The sequence below is a fragment of the Gorilla gorilla genome, chromosome 12 (genome assembly GCF_029281585.2).
Source record: "Gorilla gorilla gorilla isolate KB3781 chromosome 12, NHGRI_mGorGor1-v2.1_pri, whole genome shotgun sequence".
Lineage (NCBI taxonomy): Eukaryota > Metazoa > Chordata > Mammalia > Primates > Hominidae > Gorilla > Gorilla gorilla.
This window is the reverse complement of record NC_073236.2, coordinates 97,489,389-97,511,093: the sequence shown is the minus strand read 5'-3', so window position 1 is coordinate 97,511,093 and position 21,705 is coordinate 97,489,389. Positions and strand designations below refer to the sequence as shown.

The 21,705-nt window shown below is 36.9% G+C and overlaps 1 protein-coding gene across 4 annotated transcripts in view; it reads left to right on the top strand.

Annotated features, from left to right (window-relative positions):
• EML4 (EMAP like 4) overlaps positions 1 to 21,705 on the top strand; it is a 167,777-nt gene that overhangs the window by 99,016 nt on the left and 47,056 nt on the right. For all 4 annotated transcript variants that reach the window (XR_010129993.1, XM_031007213.3, XM_031007223.3 and 1 more), the window contains 4 exons: positions 15,471 to 15,594; positions 17,454 to 17,603; positions 19,262 to 19,331; positions 20,888 to 20,998. Coding sequence is in view for 3 of the 4 variants with exons in the window: in XM_031007213.3 (XP_030863073.2) it covers positions 15,471 to 15,594; positions 17,454 to 17,603; positions 19,262 to 19,331; positions 20,888 to 20,998 (455 nt within the window). In the remaining variant the exon portion in view is untranslated. The remainder of the gene's footprint in view (positions 1 to 15,470; positions 15,595 to 17,453; positions 17,604 to 19,261; positions 19,332 to 20,887; positions 20,999 to 21,705) is intronic.

Here is a 21,705-nt window from a genome sequence, read left to right as displayed (position 1 = left end):
GCAGGGATTACACGCATGAGCCATGGCGCCTGGCTAATTTTTGTATTTTTAGTAAAGATGGAGTTTCACCGTGTTGGCCAGGCTGGTCTCAAACTCCTGACTTCAAGCAGTCCTCCCGCCTCAGCCCCCCAAAATGCTGGGATTATAGGCATGAGCCACCACACTTGGCCCAGCTACATTTTTAAAAATCCATCTTATTTCTAAGAAATCTGAAGATTCAAGGTGAACAGTAAAAATACAGTATTACAAAAAGGGATAAAATACTAGAGGGATCTCCCTTAAAAAAAAGTTTTACCTAGAAAAGCCATTTAAAAGGTTGATAAATTTTAACTCAATTTCCTGTCTTGCCACCTTCATTGCAAATAATCACTCATTTCTTGATGCTAAGACTGAAAATATGATGAGTCTAGCAAATCCATTTCCTCTTAAGTTTTTCTTTTATATTGATTGTAACTTCTGGCTACTTGCTGCTGTTGGCTCGTTCAGACCAAAAAGAGCAGACTTTTGGCAAATGCGTATTTAATTTAATTGCACTGTAGGTAAGTTTTATACATCAGTTTTACATTCTCTTTAGATTGCCCGCAAATTTAATTGAAGCATGCTGTTCTTAATGAAAGCGTGTCCTTTCTGTGCATGGTTTTCACAGCTCATTTCTATGTGTCATAGTTAGCCTTATTTTCTGGTCTATTATAGTAACCAACTACAATGTGGTTAGAGTTTTTTTTTTAGAGATTTAACTTGATTTCTGTGGATTTTTACTTCTTTCGTTCCAAAAAGAAAAGAAAGAAATATTTGTAATAGTCTTTAGGTCATTTGTTTTTACATAGACATTCTAAATGAAGTTGAATTTTGCTGGCATTCTTCTTTAGTAGGTCTTACTTTCTCCCTTCTTTGTAATAAAACATAGATTAAGTAATGTTTGAGATACTTTAAAGGGAAAATTTATGAAATTTTATTTATGAAGATAATTCTTAATACATTATATATCAAAACTTTTAAGAGAGAGGGTCTTGCTCTGTTGCGCTGGCTGGAGTGCAGTCACTACCTTGGCTCACTGCAGCCTTGACCTCCTGGGCTCAAGCATTCCTCTCACTGAAGCCTCCCAAGTAGCTGGGACTACAGGCGCGCACCACATACCTGGCTGATTTTTGTATTTATCGTAGAGATGGGGTCTCACTTTGTTGCCTAGGTTGGTCTCAAACTCCTGGGCTCAAGCAGTCCTCCTGCCTCAGCCTCCCAAAGTGTTGGGATTACAGGCGTGAGCCACCACTTCTGGTCTGAAAACTTTTTTTTTTTTTTTTAAATAGAGGCGGCGGTATGTGATAGGAAGAGCAGTGAATGGGGAATAACTGTGTTTAGTGGTTGGTCCTGGCTCTTATGCATAATAGCCTTATGACCTAGGCTGAATGACAATGTCTCTGAGTGGTTTTCTACTCTAAATATAGTAACTATAAAGCTTATTTCACATGACTACTGAAGGATGAAATAACATATATGAAATATAAATTGAAATACAGTGGCATCTACTGAAATAGGGAACATTTGAGGAGAAGGAGATGTGTGGAAAAGGAGTTTGGCTTTGGACAAATGCATTTGAGTTCTCTATAAAACTTAACCTACATGTAGAGATGTATAGCAAACAATGTCATGTAGATGTTTAAACACATGGATTTTGGAGTCCAGAGAGTGGTTTTACCATTGACTTAGCTGTAGTGACCTTGAGCAGGTTACTTCAACCTCCCTAAGTCTTTGTTTTCTCATCTGTAATTGAGATAATAATAAGCCATTAAAGGGTTACTGTAAAAATTATAGTAATAAAGTGTACCCAGTACCTGACATATAATACCAAGTAAGTTTTAGTTATTAATATATGAATTTGGCAGTAAAACCTTGCACTCAGATTTGTACTATCAGATGAAAAGATAATTATTAAATAGGTGAGAGTCATTGACTGTAAGTTGTAAAGCTATTTTAGAAGTGTATTCATTTTGCATGGCATATTCACAGCACATTTTCTAGTATTTCAGCTATTAATGCTAATATTTGTCATTTTTTGACATTCTTTTTAAAATATGACATTAATTTAGCCTCTTTTTGACAATGATAGCTGTGGCTTGTTCCAAATCATCTGCTTTGATTTGAAAAGAAGCCTATTTACATATGGTACGTTTAGGTGAGTGGTAACAGAGAATACTTTACCTGAAAGGCCTGTGTCCTTCAGACAGAGCAGAGTATGAGAAAAGCTAGAAAGCTGCATATTCCAGTCACCACTTAGGCAGAAGTCAGGAAACTGGTTGTTGAAAGCAATAGAAGGTGAAATGGGATGTACACAGGGCAATCTCTGAGGTTAGGTGTGAGAGGAAGGGCAGGTTATGCCACTAAAAAGAGGCTCTTACTCTTACTGACCTATATGTTTATACCCTGAAACCTAAACTTTTTTTCATTACTGTCTTCCCTAGTTCTGCTGGGTTGTGCTCCAGATACAGCAGAGATAAAGTCCTAGCATGTCAACTTAAAATTTGAATAAGTTCCATGTAGGGCTATCTATTGTTAGAGGTAGCAGTTAGGTTCTAGTACAATAATATTCACTTTGGTGAGTTACTGATTTTAAAAAATTTTCCAAGCTAAGTTGGGGGACTTGAAGCACCATGTATAAAATTGCTTATTGTGGAAAATAGATAACAATTTGACAAATTTTCTAATAAACAAAATGATACTGCCATTAAGGTCATCCTTGAAATAGTTATCAAGTACAACTGGCCTTCCGTATCTGCGGATTTCACATTCCTGGATTCAACCGACCTGCATTCGAAATATTCAAGGAAAACAAAGTTCCATCTGTGGTGAACATGTATAAACTTTTTTTGGTCATAATTCCCTAAATAATACAATATAACAACTAATAAGTAATCTAAAGATGATTTAAAGTATACAGGAAGATAGTCATAGATTACATGGAAATACTATACCTTTTATATCAAGGACTTGAGCATCCACAGATTTTGCTCTCTGCAGGAGATCCTAGAACCAGTGTCCCATGGAAACCAAGGGACCAACTATTTATTACATTTTAAATTTATTATTTATTTATTTAGAGACAGAGTCTCACTCTGCCACCCAGGCTGGAGTTCAGTGCACGATCATAACTCACTGCAACCTTGAACTCCGAGCTCGAGTGACCCTCCTGCCTCAGCCTTCCAAGTAGCTGAGACTACAGGCACATACCACAACACCCAGCTAATTTTTGTATTACTTTATAGAGGCAGGGTGTCACTGTGTTTCCCAGGCTTGTCTCAAACTTTTAGCCTCAAGCAGTCCTCCCAACTCTACCTCCCAAAGCGTTAGGATTATAGCTGTGAGCCGCCGCACCTGGCCTACAGTTTTTAGAGATGGAAAATAAGTGTCACATGCTCTCATTATTTCTGGAGGAGAATCTGAATGTCCTCAAAATGTTTTTTTCAGACTTGAATAATCTTAAATTTAATTTTTCTCTTGTAGAACTTCAAACTAGGCCTGTTTAGATTTAACACATAATTACCTGGTCATGTTGAGAAACTGAATGACTCAGATCTCTACTGGAAAGAAATCTGCTTATTTTGAGGAAAAAGGAAGTCATCAGTCACTAAATCCAAGTCTTCCTCTTATTGTGCTGCCTCCCTGCTCTAGGATTAGATTCATTGTTATTTACCATTTCAGTACAGTAATATCCTAACTGTACATGTATATCAAAATGTAAGGACAGTTATCATATCTTAGAAAATTGAGAAGTAATTGACTGTTAGCTACCTGTCCAAAAATGGCTTCAGATTAAAAATACTTGAAAAGTCATTTTGAATTATATACTGTCTAAAATTCCTCAGTCATTTATTGTAGCCAAATGCTTTATCAAATAATTTAAAAATAAATAATACAAACTCATTTATAAAATTGGGGAAAGGAAAAAACCTGAATAATCTTGTCATTCTAACAGGTTACAGTTCTGATGTGTTTCTTTATTGTTCTTTATCAGATATACATTTTATACATTCATTCATTCATTTAACAGATATTTACTGAGTGCTTATTTTGTCAGACCCTATCCTAGGCATTCAGAGTTACAGTAGTTACAGTGTTGAACTGTGTGGAACTTACTTTCATGCTCCATAGACAAAACAGATAAATACTTCATATGTCAGGAAGGTGATATATATGAGGAAAGAATAAGGAGAGTAGAGAATTGCTATTTTATATAGAGTGGTTAGGGAAGACATTTCTGATACGGTGACCTGAAGGAAGTGAATGAAATATGAAGTATGTAGATAACTGTAAAAAGGATTTTATGAACAGAGGAAGCCGTTCATAAAAGTATATAAGTATATAAGCCTCTAGGCAGGAACTTTCTTGCTCTATTAAGGAATAGCAAGGAGGTCATTCATCATAGAGTACATACAATTTTGTATTATTTAGCAATTACATTTATAAAATACAGATTCATTCCAAGCAAGAGAAGTTTCATGAGGTACCTCATGTAGGAAAGGGAAGCAAAGTGATATAGCAGAAAGGGCAAATGAGTAGTAAACATGAGACCTAGTTAGGGGTAAAATGACCTGTATCACAGAAAATTAAAGAATCACAGTTCTACACTATGAGTTAGATAACTCATAACTTTGGGTGAAGCTGAAAATTCCATTTGCTGAAGGAAATGATTTTAGAAAACTAAACATTGTTGTCTGATAAAATTTTTCCTGTTACCCTGAGACTTTGGGTCTCAGTTTCCTTACATATATTTAGGCTTAGATTAGATATCACGAAGGTCTTTTTGGTAACTTTCTGAAAGCTTTTTCTTGCAGCAAACAGGAAATGAAGGACAGTTTCCTCCTGTCCCCACAATACCTTCACTAACTTGCTTGTAAACTACCTTTTGAAGAACTTAAAGGCTGGGTGAGGTGGCTCATGCCCATAATCCCAGCATTTTGGGAAGCCAAGGTGGGTGGATTGCTTGAGTTCAGGAGTTCAAGATCAGCCTGGGCAACATGGCAAAACCCCATCTCTACCAAAAATACAAAAAATTAACGAGGCGTGGTGGCACACATGTGTAGTCCCAGCTACTTGGGAGGCTGAGGTGGGAGGATGGCTTGAATGCAGGTGCTTTTGTTCAGAGCCTTGCATTATGTTTTCTGACCTTTTGGCTCCAGGCACGTTTAGTCCTAAAACCTGTTCACACCTGTGCAAACTGAGCATTGTATCTGAAAGAATAGCTAAAATTTATCGATAAAGATATATAATAGCAGTGTCCTGCTGACACTGTATATTGTGTCACCTATTGAGAGGGTGTATATTGTCATTTACTGAGAGAGTGTGCAGTTTGAAACAAATGAAAAAAGTCAAAAGCCTTTAATCGAACTACAGACAGATTCTTTCCTTTTTACCAAGATGGTATCCCAAACTTGGCAATTCCAGAATTTAGGAAGAAGTTTGTTGAGTGTGGATAAACAGAAAGGACGGAAGACCAATGCATTTCCAGTGGAGACACATACTTAATTCTAAAACTTATTTATTTTCTTTTTTATTTTTGAGATAGGGTCTCACTGTGTTGCCCAGGCTGGAATGCTGTGGAATGATCACAGCTCACTGCAGCCTTGACCTCCCGGGCTCAGTTGATCCTCCCATGTCAGCCCCCAGAGTAGCTGGCACATAGGAATGTGCCACTGTGCCCAGCTAGTTTTATATTTTTAGTAGAGACAAGGTTTCGCCATGTTGCCCAGGCTGTTCTTGAACTCCTGGGCTCGAGTGATCCGTCTGCTTCAGCCTTCCAGAGTGCTGGGATTACGGGCATGAGCCACTGTGCCTGGCTAGTTCTAAAATTTACATACTGTCCCTTTTAATAACCTGTATAACCATAACTTGGATCCCTACATCTGGGCTTTGTCCAAGTATTCTCTGTATTTTTATTTATTTTATTTAAGAGGGTAGAGAAGGCACTGCCAAGGACAGCAGGCCCGCCAGGCCGCTGGTCTCGCCATCTGTATTTTAAAAGGAGAACAAAAAAAGGGGACCTTTCCTCTGTTGGAGATTTTTTTTAAGCCCTATAAAGCAAAGATCTGATTTTGTAATGTTGTGGTTAGTAGCAGTCTTCCAGATTAAAATATGTTTGAAGGCTGTCCAATTTTTTAAAATAGAAACTATCCCAACTTCTAAGAACATGTTCTTGACATCCTCTTTCCTTATTTTCAGCGAAGAAAAAAGCCCCAACTGCCTTCTCTGGACATCAAGTATATGACTTCATTAGAGAACGTTCTAATCTTATACGTATTTATTGTGGTTAAAGTCTTTTCATTCAAATTATGTGTATTTTTGCTATACAAATACTTTTAAAAAAATCTAAACTAGAAAATGTAATTAACCAGAAATTTTTCAGTCTTCAACTCTGCCAGTTAACTGAGTGAAATATTTTCATAGTTAGAAATCTGTGCTGTCCAGGCCAGGCACAGTGGCTCGTGTCTGTAATCCCAGCACTTTGGGAGGCCAAGGTGGGCAGATCACCTGAGGTCAGGAGTTTGAGACCAGCCTGGCCAACATGGCAAAACCCCATCTCTACAAAAATACAAAAATTTGCCAGGCATGATGGCGCCTGTCTGTTGTCCCCACCTACTTGGGAAGCTGAGGCAGGAGAATCGCTTGAACCTGGGAGGCGGAGTTTGCAGTGAGCTGAGATCGCACCACTGCACTCCATCTCAAAAAAAAAAAAAAAACCCTGTCCAAAAATGGCGGTTATATTCTATATTGTATTTTTAACTCTAGTAATCGTTATTGTTTTCTAGAAGCACTTTGAAAAGAATGCTAAAATTTGTGATCACCTGTAGCCAGGAAGAGTTGCAGTTGATCAGTGGCATATACCAAGATTTCAAGGAAAAAGCATAGTAAATCATGTGCCACGTCCCTGAACTACACTCACAATTCTCCAAAGAACAGTTACACCAAAAATATTCTATTGTTTTCCTTTAATAATGCTTTTTAAACTTTGGTGAACTATTTTAATGTTTCTAAAAATATATTCAAATAATATAGTGAGCACCTATATACTGACCACCCAGATTTATCAGATCTTTACATTTTGCTTTATTTGATTCAGGGGTTTTTTTCATTTGTTTTGGTCTCAAACTCCTGACCTCGGGTGATCTGCCCACCTTGGCCTCCCAAAGTGCTGGGATTACAGACATGAGCCACTGTGCCTGGCCTGGACAGCACAGATTTCTAACTATGAAAATACTTCACTCAGTTAACTGGCAGACTTGAAGACTGAAAAATTTCTGGTTAATTACATTTTCTAGTTTAGATTTTTTTAAAAAGTATGTGTATAGCAAAAATACACATAATTTGAATGAAAAGACTTTAACCACAATAAATATGTACAAGATTAGAACGTTCTCTAATGAAGTCATATACTTGATGTCCAGAGAAGGCAGTTGGGGCTTTTTTCTTCGCTGAAAATAAGGAAAGAGGATGTCAAGAACATGTTCTTAGAAGTTGGGATAGTTTCTATTTTAAAAAATTGGACAGCCTTCAAACATATTTTAAGGAATAACATTATAGTTGAAACTTCTCATTAATCTTGTTTAATCAGAATTTTTATATACAGGTTTTTAATGTTCTGCTGAGGCCTCCTGATTGCCTCCCTGCTATAGTTAATTGAGAAAGCAGAGCCAGGGTGTTAAATATTTTGACATTTGAAGTTTCCTTTTCAAATTTCTTATTTTTAAAAAATTAAGTGCAACTTGGTATATTCATATAAAATGAAAAGCTTTTTCATTTATTTAGTGCTTTAAATAATTTTTCCTGAGGATATAAGTGAATGAGTTGGGAGAATTTTAAAAATAAAACCATATTTTGCCTACAGAAAAGTTTTAAGCAGTATAGTTAGTCTTTTAGCAGTTTTATGTGTCTCATATTGTTGAAATAGATTTCTTTTCCATCTTTTCCCAAAAACGTCTTTTCAAGCAGTAAAAATAATCTAAAATGCTTAAGCAAACTCATATCTGATATTTTCAAGTAATTTTATGACAGAGTTGTAAACAAAACATCAAGAGAAATCTAATTAAAGGAGTTTAGGTTCAAGAAGGTGGGTAACTGTAAGTTGGCTTACTACTGTAATTAGTATAAGAGTTGATTAACAGGTGCACAAGACATGGTTATGTCTCCGATCTAAGCTCTTAAGAGGTTAGGTTCATATCTTTTACACTGTGCATCCCCCACCCCACTGTGTAATTAAAAATTCAGGAAATTTTATCAGCCAATAGAAGAAAAAAATTAAAGTAGCATTTTGTACTTAGTCAGATTTTTCAGACCCAAGTTTTATGCCAGCTAATAAAGCTACTAATCTTTAGCAAGTACTGGAACTAAAAATTTTTTAAATCTGTGAAATGAGAAAGTTAGATTATACCCTTCTAAATTCCCTTTTAGTTTATTTGGTTATCTACATTTTATGATTTAACTGTTTTTACAGCTAGATCATTGAAAGGGGGCAAAATCCAAACATGCTTACAGATTCCATTGTTTCATTGGAATTTTAAAATATTGAATTATAACCAGAAAATAACTGGATCATTAACTGGGACTTGAAGTCTTTTGTTTGGATAAAGAACCTTTTTAAGAAAAGATTTTAGCCTTCCAAAAATGATCCTTGTCACTTTCTACTATAAAATTATAGTTAATATTTCTAGCATTTTGGTTGTCCTTTTGTTTAACTCTGTGTTTTTGGGAAGTAGAGACTGATAGTATCAGAAAAAAGGCTCAAATTAAGTAAAGATTCTTTAATTTTCTGTTTGCAGAAATTAAGTAGCATCATACTCTCCTACCTTTCAGTTAAATATAAAACTCAAATTCCAGTTTGGGGGAGGCTATTTAGTTCTAAAGATTGTAAAATACAGATTAAAAAATGGATTCCTAAAATGGAAACTTTCAGGAGAAAGATGCTTTAAGTTGTAAGCAATCTAGATGTTCAGAAGGCTTTCTACAGGTAGTACCCATTACACAAATAATTACAATCACAGTCCAAATCCCTGAAGTTCTGCTGTTGCCTTTGAAAGGCTTTTTTTTTCTTTTTAAACAATCTCTAAGTCCAGAAATAAAGCAAGCTTAAAAAGAAAATCACTGGAGGAACTGATCTTGGAATGGAGTATGCCCAGAGCCATCTCCCTTCTCCACTCTGCCTGAATTTTTCTTTTTCCTTTGTTACAATTTGTGAACGATTAATAAGTTTTTATAAGGATCTTAAGTTACTTTAAAAACCATTATTTATACGTGACTATGAACCATTTTGAAAATATGGCTTTGTTTAGAACACCTGAGATAACTGTCCCAAAAGAATGGGAGTTTTGATTAGGGGATATGATAACCACTTTGCAATTTGGGACACCTCGGAGTATCAGATGGCCTAAGGGAGAAACAAAAGTAGAAGAGCAAAACCCAAGGAAACTGAAGGGGAAGCATTAGGAGGAATGGGGGAAGGACACAGAAGGGAAAGTGCAACATCAAGTATTTCAATTTTTTGCCTAACAGTCACTCTTTCCAAAGATACTAGAGCAGAAACATCTTCCTCTTCTACTGTACTCCCTGATTTCCAGCTGTTGGGATTCAGAGCTCAAGCTAGTACTATTTGGATTAAAAGGAAGCTGTATTGTCACCTGGTAACTGGACTAGCCTGAGGCCCTTACCAGTATCTGAACAGCACTGCCTAATGGAAATACAATGTATAACGCATATGTAATTGAAATTTTTCTAGTCAAATTTTTAAAAAGTCACAAGTAATATTAAGTTTTAATAGCATATTTTTAACTCAATGTAGCCAAAATACTGTCATTTTGATGTGTGATCAGTATAAAAAAATTATTAGTGAGATATTTTACTTTTCTTTTCATACTAAGTCTTCAAAATCTGGTTTGTATATTTCCAGTATATCTCAATTCAGACTAGCCACATGGTAAGTGTTCAGTAATCAGTGTCTGTCATTTTAGACAGAGCAGGTCTAGATCATAGTTTTAGAGTGGAAATGTTTCCCAAGTTCTAAGTAATAGAATTTTGGAACAAAGTCTAAAAATTTATTTAACCTCTCTGAGCCTTGGTTTCCCCTTCTGTAAAAGGAGGTTAGACTAGGAGAGCTATAAGATTTCATCCAGCCCCAACATTATATGTGTCTGGGGAAATGAACAACAGCCTTTATGAACAATATCCTACAGAATTTCTTCTTTAATAATTAAACTACTCTATCACTGATCAAATTGACTTAAGAATATTTATTTTGTTTGAACATAAGCTAGTAAGTGCTAAAGCTGAGATTCAAACCAAGGTCTGTATCACAAAGCTTGTCTTCTCTTCACTCCCTCTCAGTCCCAGAAATTTTCACCATACCAAGGTTGGAGATAAAATGTTGAGTCTGCTTATATTTAAGTTAGCATCAGCTTCATTATTGAATACCTCATACTGTGTTTACTATCATGAGGCAGGTAGTTTTCCTCACTTTCCTTTTCTGGACCACCAGACTTTGTATTGTTACTGATCTCGTATTCTGCTTTGATCAGTCCCATCGCCCATCCCTTATTGAGTTTCCTGGTGGTTTATAGTGAAGACAGGCAGAAAGTAGCATTGGGATAATACATACTGACTATAAGTTTTATGATTGTAAGATCAAGAAGCCCGAGAATCTCAGGAAAAAGTTTGCAGTGAGAATTTGACAATGACTGGGGAGAAAAGAGGCTCTTCTTCATCTATATATTTTACCTAATACCCAAGGTAAAGAGTGTCTTCCTAAAAGAAGAGGTTGCAAACTGGTGTTGTGTGCAGGCCAAAGGTATGTTTTCATATGATGTTTCCCCTTTTTTGGTAGAGGAGTAAACATTTTTAAATTGGCAGGTTTCACAATAAATTATAGATTTTCTATTTCTTTTGAAAAATAAGAAGACCTGGTACCACTAGGTCCACATTCTTCATGGAGTGGCCTTGCTGCTCCCTCGCTGAGATGGGGTATGGGGTATTCGAATACAGTGTCCCCACCCTCAGTCATCATGTACTCTCCCACTTCTCTCATTTTCATTTCCTGCAAATGAATTTGTGTTGTTTTAAAGTGTACATAATAGACTCAGCAGAATTCTAGTTTGCTTACTTGCTGTTCTGCGGACAGTCACTTTGAAGCTTATGAAAAGATACTGTAGTGTACTAAATCATAAACAGTTGCTAAACAGTGTTTAGAGTGGTCATAAATCCCTTTCAAAGGCAAAAGGATAAATATGTCAAGAACCTCATATTATGCTTTACAGTGTGATGTCTTATTTAATCACTTATAATTCCAAACAGTAGGTAGTATTATCACTTTATTTATTGAGAAAACGAAGCCAGTCTTGCAGTTAACAAAGCGTGAAGCTAAGGTTCAAGTCGTAATCTTTTCCAAAGCTCATGCTGTTTTCACTATAATGTATTGCCAGAAATTGTTTGAAGTGCTTAGGTTATATACTTGATCTCCAACATATATGACCAATTTATGGATAGTGAAAGCATTGTCATCCTAATATGCATTGCCATTTTTATATCATATCAGAAAAGTTAGAAGCACTACATCATGCCTTTGCTTTTCTACTTGGTTTCTTAGGCTGCTTGACACTTGATACCCAATATGGTGTTCTGAGCTGTGCCTGTTCAAAAAGGAGAGCATTTTTTTTCTTCCCTGATACTATCACTAACCCTCCCCCTTTGCTGTACCTACACTCCTTTCTAAGTGGTGATAGAAGCATCTATTAAATGTCTTTTTTATTCAGAAATTATTTATGATGTACACCTCTGATCCTGGAATAAATTCCAAAGGATGAGATACCTGACTTCAGAAAGTTTGTAATCTTAAAAACTAGAGGAAAAATTATATAACAAGTTGACACTTAAAAGAGTAAACTATACAAATAAGGACAAGGAAATACAGATCAGGATGACTGCAGAAGTAGGGAATATTTACAGCTGGTCATTTTCTTATCAGATTTCAGCTATGCTAAAAATCATCAGGAAGCAGAGCCCACTCTTAGATTCAGAAGTAATGAAGACGTACATCATGTGATGTTAAAACCATAGTGTGGGAGGCCTTAGCCTGTTCTTAGATCAAACTCTGAGGCCAACTACACTGAGTAATAATAATAAAAATAACTTGAACTTCTCACCCATAACAAGCACAACCTTTTTTTTTTTTTTTTTTTTTTTTTTGAGACGGAGTCTCACTGTGTCGCCAGGCTGGAGTGCAGTGGCGTGATCTCGGCTCACTGCAACCCCCGCCTCCCAGGTTCAAGCGATTCTCCTGCCTCAGCCTTCCGAGTAGCTGGGATTACAGACATGTACCACCACACCCAGCTAATTTTTGTATTTTTAGTAGAGACGGGGTTTCACCGTGTTGGCCAGGCTGGTCTCAAACTCCTGACCTCGTGATCTGTCTGCCTCGGCCTCCCAAAGTGCTGGGATTACAGGCATGAGCCACCATGCCCAGCCCAAGCAAACCTTTTAATCTGACTGAAGAAATACTTGCAGACATTCAAGAAGTAATTAATCTTTCCTTCCTCTTAATGGTTTGCATCATATAAACTACTGCATTATTACATACTCTTCTCCTTAGGTCGTTTAAGTCATTATTAGAGATCCTAAGGTTGTATCAGCCTCTGGTTGATGATCACATTTTCAGTCTGGTTCTAATGCTATTTTCATATCATGCCAGACAAGTTGGCAAGTGCTAGACATTTCCCATGTATTTGTACTAAGTCTTTGTCTCTCCTTTAGCTCCTTTTGTAACCATTTCACAATCACCATCAATATTATTAAACCTGTTATATGTAGGTCACTGGGATGCTAGAGGCAGGGTTAAGTCGGGGTGGGGTTTTTTTGGTTTTTTGTTTTCAAAGGACTAAGAAGCAATTGCGGCCGCATGCGGTGGCTCACGCGGGTAATCCCAGCACTTTGGGAGGCTGAGGGGGCGCAGATCACGTGAAGTCGGAAGTTTGAGACCAATCTGGCCAACATGGTGAAACCACGTGTCTACTAAAAATGCAAAAATGAGCCAGTTGTGATGCATGCCTGTAATCCCAGCTACTTGGGAGGCTGAGTGGGGAGAATCACTTAAACCCGGGTGGCGGAGGTTGCGGTGAGCCGAGCTCATGCGACTGCACTCCAGCCTGGGTGACAGAGTGAGACTCCATCTCAAAAAAAAAAAAAAATTCCATCAGTTGAGTGAAGTATTTTCTTTTGTAAAAGATGTGTAATATTGCCCAGGCATGGTGGTTCACGCCTGTCATCTCAGCACTTTGAGAGGCTGAGGCAGGTAGATCACCTGAGGTCATGAGTTCAAGATCAGCCTGACCAACATGGTGAAACCCCATCTCTACTAAAAATACAAAAAAATTAGCAAGGCATGGTGGCACATGCCTATAATCCCAGCTACTCGGGAGGCTGAGGCAGGAGAATCACTTGAACCCGGGAGGTGGAAGTTACAGTGAGCCAAGATGGCGCCATTGCACTCTAGCCTGGGCAAAAAGAGCGAAACTCTCTTGGAAAAAAAAAATGTATAGTATTGATTTGACTCTAGACTTGTGTTTTTTAGCGTTTTAGTTTTAGACTGTCGCAGATCTTATAAACACCTATTGGTTTATGTAAATATAAGATACCTATGCTGCCAATAAGAAAACTGTTTCTTAGCACTGTCTTGAAAATCTCAGGGTATTATATTTGAAATCTTGAGGTCATGTTTTTGTTTTTTATTATTGCAAGATGTGTGTGTGTATATATATATGCATGCCACATTTTCCTTATTCAGTTGAGTTTAGGTTGTTTCCACATGTTGGCTATTGTGAATAGTGCTGCTGTGAACCTGAGAATACTGATATCTCCTCAAGATCCTAATTTCATTTCTTCTAGAAAATACCCTGTAGTGGGATTGCAGCATCATATGGTAGTTGTGTTTTTAACTTTTTGAGGAACCTTCATCCTGCTTTCCATAGCGACCATACCATTTTGCATTCCTACCAGCAGTGTACAAGGGTCCCAGTTTCTCCACATCCTGATCAACAGTTGCTGTCTTTTTTTTTTTTTTTTTTTTTTTGAGACGCAGTCTTGCTCTGTCGCCCAGGCTGGAGTGCAGTGGCGTGATCTTGGCTCACTGCAAGCTCCACCTCCCAGGTTCATGCCATTCTCCTGCCTCAGCCTCCCAAGTAGCTGGGACTACAGGTGCCCGCCATCATGCCTGGCTAATTATTTTTTATTTTTTATTTTTTCATATTTGTAGTAGAGACGGGGTTTCACTGTGTTAGCCACGATGGTCTCAATCTCCTGACCTCATGATCTGCCCACCTCGGCCTCCCAAAGTGCTGGGATTACAGGCGTGAGCCACCGCACCCGGCTGTCTTTTTTTATTATTATTATTATTATTAATAGCCATCCGACAGGTATAAGGTAATATTTCATTGTGATTGTGATCTGCATTTCTCTGATGATTAGTGATGTTGAACAGTTTTTTGTATACCTGTTGGCCATTTTTATGTCTTTGGAGAGAAGACAAAAGAAAAGATGTCCTTAGTCCATTTTAAAATCTGTTATTTAACTATTGAGTTCCTTATATTTTTTTGAGATTAACCCTTTATTAGATATATGGCTTGCAAATATTTTCTCCCGTTCTGTAGGTGGCCTTTTTATTGTTGATTGTTTCCTGGCATAAGAAAAAGTTATGCTGTTTAACATCTGTAGGTTCATCCAGTAGTGTGGTAGACATGGTTGTTGTCTATCCAAATAATCTCACTCTTCTTTTCAAGTGTTAGAAAAACTGCTGTCACAAAATTTTCTTCAGCGTTTTTCTACTCAGCCTTCCTGGACTTCTTGTAGAAATGTGTCAACTTAGATAAATTATATTTTAATTATGAAAAAATTATTCTCAGTTAAGAAAATGGCCATTGGTTTATTTTTCCCTACAATGTTTTAGACTAGGACTTTATAGTATCACTTTGTTTTCTGTATGCTGTGTAACGTAGTTGGCCCTCTGTATCCATGGGTTCTACATCCACAGATTCAGCCAACCATGGGTTGAAAATATTTGGGGAAAAAAATTGTCTATTATACTGAATATATGCAGACTTTTGTCATTATTTTCTAAACAATACAACAACTATTTACATAGCATTCACATCATATTATAAGTAATCTAGAGATGATTCAAAATATACAGGTTATATGTGAATACTATGCCATTTTGTATCAGGAAATTGAGCATCCATGGATTTGGGTATCTGAGGAAGGTGTTCCTAAAATTAGTCCCCCGTGGTTACAGGACAACTATATAACAAAAACAATTGTATATAATGAGACTAAAACTTTGAAGTAGTCATTTTTGTCTTGTTTTTATTGTATCACGTTAATAATCCACTTTTGTATGACTATACAGAAAATACGTATGACTTAACTTTTGTCTTGTGTTTCAACAGAAGGAGAATATATTAAAATGTTTATGCGCGGTCGGCCAATTACCATGTTCATTCCTTCCGATGTTGACAACTATGATGACATCAGAACGGAACTGCCTCCTGAGAAGCTCAAACTGGAGTGGGCGTATCCTTCTCTACCATGACAGCAAATTCATTTGCTTTGTCTCTAGTTAACAAATTAGTTAACGTATTCTCTGTCAAAATTGTCTTTATACAAAAAAAAAAGTAACAGCTACTTAAAAAATTAAAAAGGAAACATCAGGCCAGGCGCGCTGGTTCACGCTGGTAATCCTAGCACTTTGGGAGGCCGAGGCAGGCAGATCACAAAGTCAAGAGTTCAAGACCAGCCTAGTCAACATTGTGAAACCCCATCTCTACTAAAGATACAAAAAATTAGCCAGGTGTGGTGGCGCATGCCTGTAATCCCAGCTACTCGGGAGGCTGAGGCAGGAGAATCACTTGAACCCGGGAGGCAGAGGTTGCAGTGAGCCAAGATCACGCCATTGGACTCCAGCCTGGGCGACCAGGGAAAACTCTGTCTCAAAAGACAAAAAAAAAAAAAAAAGGAGACATTATCTCTAATTCTTTGCTGTTAGCAATTTAAAGCCATCAAAGTTTATATCTTTGGAAAGGATAAACAATATTTTGTGAACATCATGGCAAGTACTTGTGGTATGCTAGAAAAGGCACTAGACTGGAATTGGAAGACTAGTGTTTGAGTTTTGGCCCTGCCACTTACTCTCCGTGAACCTTAACTTTCTTTACTTATAAAAGGGGTTAATTAATAACCCATACCTCACAGGGGCTGTTGTAGGAATTAAATAAGAAAACATCAGTTAAGCATTTTGTAACCTCAAATTAACAAGGCTGATTCTAATTCAGAATTAACTTTTCAGCCAGACTTTTTTTTAAATGACTGTTAAAGGAGAGCTTTCCTAATTTCACCTAGAAATTTTCACTTCTCTTAGAACCTCCAAGAAACTCAGTGAAACAAAAGGAGTTGGTAGTTTGAACTCTGTTGTCTGCCTCCATTCTCATGCACTTCCTCCCACGTCCCTTGAATTATTCCCTTCTTAGGCAGATATCAGCTTGGACACACTCACCAATCCTTTCATTCTGTACAACATATTTTTAACAAACATTCTGCCTACCAAACTGTTCCTGGCTATTACTTATTTATCATTTAGGTCCAGCATAAATATCCCTTTTCCAGATAGGCCTTCTTTTGGTCCCTCCCTTCTCTCCCTTTTTCTCTCCATCTAAATTAGGTCCTCCATTTAGGCTTTCTCCTAGCAGCCTTTTTTTTTACCCCCCCACGATTTGTAATTTTATATTTGGTGATTTTTTTTTTTCTTTGCCAGAGGATAAGTTCTAGAGACATAGGGCCTACATTTTTTTTGTTCAGAACTGAATGTTCACCATTATGCCTGATACACATTAGGATTTCAATACATATTTGTCTGGTAAATGAGGAAACTAAGATCTTAACATACTAACAGAGTCAGGTTACGCTAGGGATAATGGCAGGATATGAGTTTTCCTTTTTTTTGGTGGAGGGGTGGGGGTGGGCGACAACAGGGTCTCTGTGGCCCAGGCTGGAGTGCAGTGGCACGATCATTGCACACTGCAGCCTTGACCTGACCTCCTGGGCTCAAGTGATTCTCCCACCTCAGACTCCCAGGTAGCTGGGACTACAGGCACAGGCCACCATGCCTGGCTAATTTTTTTTATTTTCTGTCGAGATGGGGTCTCACTATTGCCCACACTACTCTCAAACTCCTGGACTGAAGTGATCCTCCCACCTTGGCCTCCTGAAGGGCTAGGATTACAGGTGTGAGCACTCTGCCCGTCCAGGACATGAGTTTTCTATTTCTAGTTCAGTCTTCTTCATTGTACCTTCCTAATTCCTTAAGTATCCATGAAAAATCTGTTAACAACTTGAAAACTGTGTTTATTTAAAACCTTGACTCTTTTTCTTTTAAGATATGGTTATCGAGGAAAGGACTGTAGAGCTAATGTTTACCTTCTTCCGACTGGGGAAATAGTTTATTTCATTGCATCAGTAGTAGTACTATTTAATTATGAGGAGAGAACTCAACGACACTACCTGGGTCATACAGACTGTGTGAAATGGTTGGTATCATTTAACATTGGTTCATTTTTGTTCTTTCAGGCCCTCATTTTGTATTTTTTAAATTTGGGTTTTATTGAAAGTGATTTCTTGTGGAAAGCTCAGAATGTAAAAATATTATGGGTCATCTGTTGAATATATTTTAAAAAGAAAAAAAGGACTTTCGGCCTCCAAAATGGTGGTGTGGTATCAGCAACAAAACACATCCTCCATAAATCATGATTGGAACCTCTTCTGCTTTCTCATGTCGTACAGTCCTTCTCTTCTCTGGTCTGTAGTATGAAACATATATGGGACAGACTGGACATTTTCAGGTTTCTGAAAGTGATTATTGGTTATTCGATATTTATTGAGGATTTGTCCTATGTAGATAAATTTTATACTTGAAGCTTTATTCTTTTGGGAAGAAAGAAATCTAGCTGAATAAGGATCATAAGTATGCCATAGGATGTCAGACTACAAATGTGAGAACTCCTTTTAAATGCTTTTAAATTATTTTGTTACTTTTTAGTTAAATGCAATTATTTATTGTTTATTAATATTTTCCAACTTTTATTTTTTATTTATTACCCTTTTCCCCACTTAGATCCAAGGACTGACTGGATGTTTTCCAACATTTAAAAGCTTTTATGTCTGTACTATTCTGGCACCTGTATCTTTATCCAGAAAAAAATTAATAGATGACTATTAGAATATTATATAGATATTGAACTTTTGGAGTTGATTAAAATATTGCCTTTTATACTTGCAGAATAATGTATGTACAAAACTATTTACCGCAGCATTGTTTGTGATAAAGATTAGAAACAGCCTAAGTATTTTTCAGTTGGGGACTACTGGTGAGGTTGTAGTGTACCTATAGGTCACCATGTAGCTGTAAAGAATGAGGAAGCACTTTATGTATTAATATGTAAATATCCCTCTGATGTATTCTTAAGTACAAATATTTAAGAGGAAGAGAATGTTCACAGTGTACAACCGTTGTTGAAAGAGTCTAGATATGGACATAAAGATGTCTTTTTCAGAAATTTGCTAGTCACTCATATACGTGCTGTGAGTAATTTAGGCACATATGCTACGCTACTTCCCATTTCTATTTAAAAATTCCTTGCCTCAGTTTGACTTACAAGAATTTAGCGCTAAGAACTAATTAAAAGATTGAAAGCACTATGTGTGAAGATGCTCATTGCTGTTTTCTTTTGTTGAAAAGTAAGAAATGGCCTAAAAGATGGAAGAGTTGTCAAGTCAGCATGTATGAGGATTATGTAGCAAAAGGAAAAAATGCTTGTACTTTAATAGATTAAAATTACACAGCACAATATTGCATCTTCACTATAATAAAGTCGTGTGATTTGTATGCCAATGTGCATGGACTACAAAGGTACTTCAACAAATGAAAACAGTTCGTTAGCATGCCACAGTTATAAATATTTTCTTTGAACTTAGTGTTTCATCAATCTGTGCAGCTTAACAAGTAAAAAGTACAGCTGAAAATTCAGAAATCTTCAGATATTTGATGATTGTTTGATTTGCTGAAGAAAACAGATAAACGTATGTTTTTTAACGATTAAAAACTGCTTATGTGAAAAATGTCAGTACAAAGGTATTCTGTTGTTTCATGTTTCCTGTGTTTAAAATCATTCTTAATACTGCTTTTTAGCCTTGGTATACATCCTGACAAAATTAGGATTGCAACTGGACAGATAGCTGGCGTGGATAAAGATGGAAGGGTGAGTGGCATAGTGTTATGCCTTCTGTACCTAGAGACATTGCTGTTAGAGTGGAATCTATTGTAATTTTAACCACTACTCATTTGTTTTATTCTTTTAAAATTCAAGTACTGAGGAATTTCTAGTATAAGCATGGAAAAAACATTAGGATATAAGAACACTTTAAAAGACAGAGTCATACTAATAAATTTTGTTTCTAAAAAATAAGTGTTCTCCCTTAAGAAGCTATTTACTGTAAAAATGGGAAAACTGATACGCTCGTTACATTTTCTTTATATAAAATAACGTATAAAATAACCAGTGTCTGCGGGAAGGTACTGCAGTTTCCCTTAGTTGATGAACCTGTTGATTCTTATTTACTTTCTTAATTAATTAATTATAGGGGTGGAATCTCACTTCGTTGCCCAGGCTGGGCTCAAACTCCTGGGCTCAAGTGATCCTCCAGCCTTGGCCTCTTGAGTGAGTAGCTGGACTACAGGTGTGTGCCACCATGCCCGGCTAACTCTTGATTTTATGTGTGACTAGAACTGATACAACTTAAAGAGTTTCAGTTACTATTTAATATTATTCAGTTGGTTTGTATAACAAATACCTTATTTCTAAGGATCAACAGTGACTATTAATGGTGACTGAGTAACGTATGTATGACTATACTCATGACATTCTCAGGCTTCAGTTTCTTTAAAGAAAAGGAGTAGAAGGTTTCTACTGGATAACTTCTAAGACCCCTTCCAGTTTCAAATGCTATTTAAGGGCTGTTTAGCAGTTTATTGGACATTGATAAAAAGTGTTATTTTCTCAGGAATGAAGATTAGTAATGCTAAAAGCAAAGTATCCGGAGCAAATTTGCCTGGGTTAGAATCCTGACTCCACCTTTTTTTTTTCTTTTTTTTCTTTTTTTTTTGAGACGGAGTCTTGCTCTGTCTCCCAGGCTGGAGTGCAGTGGCACAATCTTGGCTCAGTGCAACCTCTGTCTCCCAGGTTCAAGCAATTCACCTGCCTCAGCCTCCTGAGTAGCTGGGACTACAGGCGTGTACTACCATGCCTGGCTAATTTTTTATATTTTTAATAGAGATGGGGTTTCACTCTGTTAGCCAGGATGGTCTTAATCTCCTGACCTCGTGATCCGCCCGCCTTGGCCTCCCAAAGTGCTAGGATTACAGGTGTGGGCCCCTGTGCCTGGCCGACTCAACCTTTTAATAGCGGTATCACTTTGGGCAAGTTATTTAAATCTCTGTATTCCAATTTCTTCATCTGTTAAATGATAATTATAATAGTGTACCTATAGTGCATAGGATTAAATGAATTAATATGTGTCATACTTAGAATAGTATGTGTAACAGTAAATACACAAGTTATTTGCTGCTCTTGTTTTCTTATTTTCACAGTATAAGAAAATACCTACTTAAGATTCATTTGGAGGCATGTCTAAATCTAGTAATTTATTAGAAGCTTATCCATCCCTATTACTTTTTTAAATGGCATTAGTTCTGTGTGCTATTGGTGTTTATTTGCATCCACCTGTCCAGTTGCCCTGCTGTCTTGTGTTTTTGCAGCCTCTACAACCCCACGTCAGAGTGTGGGATTCTGTTACTCTATCCACACTGCAGATTATTGGACTTGGCACTTTTGAGCGTGGAGTAGGATGCCTGGATTTTTCAAAAGCAGTAAGTAACAATTTTTAGAAAAGTAAGCAAGCTGAACAAAAAAGCAGGAAAGAAGTTAAGCTCAGTTTTGTGTTTATGTGGCCATGAAGTGATAATCCTGAATTGAAAAATGAGATGCTAGCTATTGCTAACATATTAGCTATTGCTAAATGGCTAGCATTTTGACCTAAGTGCTAAAGTACTTTGGTTTAGTTAGGATGCAAGATATTTTACTTTAATTATTCTTGGAATTATACTGCCTTGAGGTAGAGCTCCCATGTAGTAGCAGGAAGTGGTTAGAGGAATATATACAAAGCATAGTACAGTTTCAGACAAGCAATAGGATGCATTTTTGCCTTACCTTGAATCATAGAAAAGATCTATTTTATTTTAAAAATTCACAGGAAACTTGGCCAATTCTGTACAAATATTGGCCTTTCTTGATGTCATATTTGAGCAGCAGAAACAATCAGACCTTTGTATTTCCTGAAGTCCTGAATTATCTTGGTTTTGAGTTGATGACAACGTGGGTTTAAAATTTTCCCCAGCAGTCCTTTCTAAGTGTTGAGGCTTTATTCTAAGGGTAAAATAAGACAAGATCTTACTCATTTAAACATTCTGGTTTTTTCTTGAATTGTATGTAATTATGATTGTAAAGTATACAGGCAACCTTCTATGTTTTAGGATACATACTTTTTTAATTTCAAAGATAAATACCCCTGTAGATT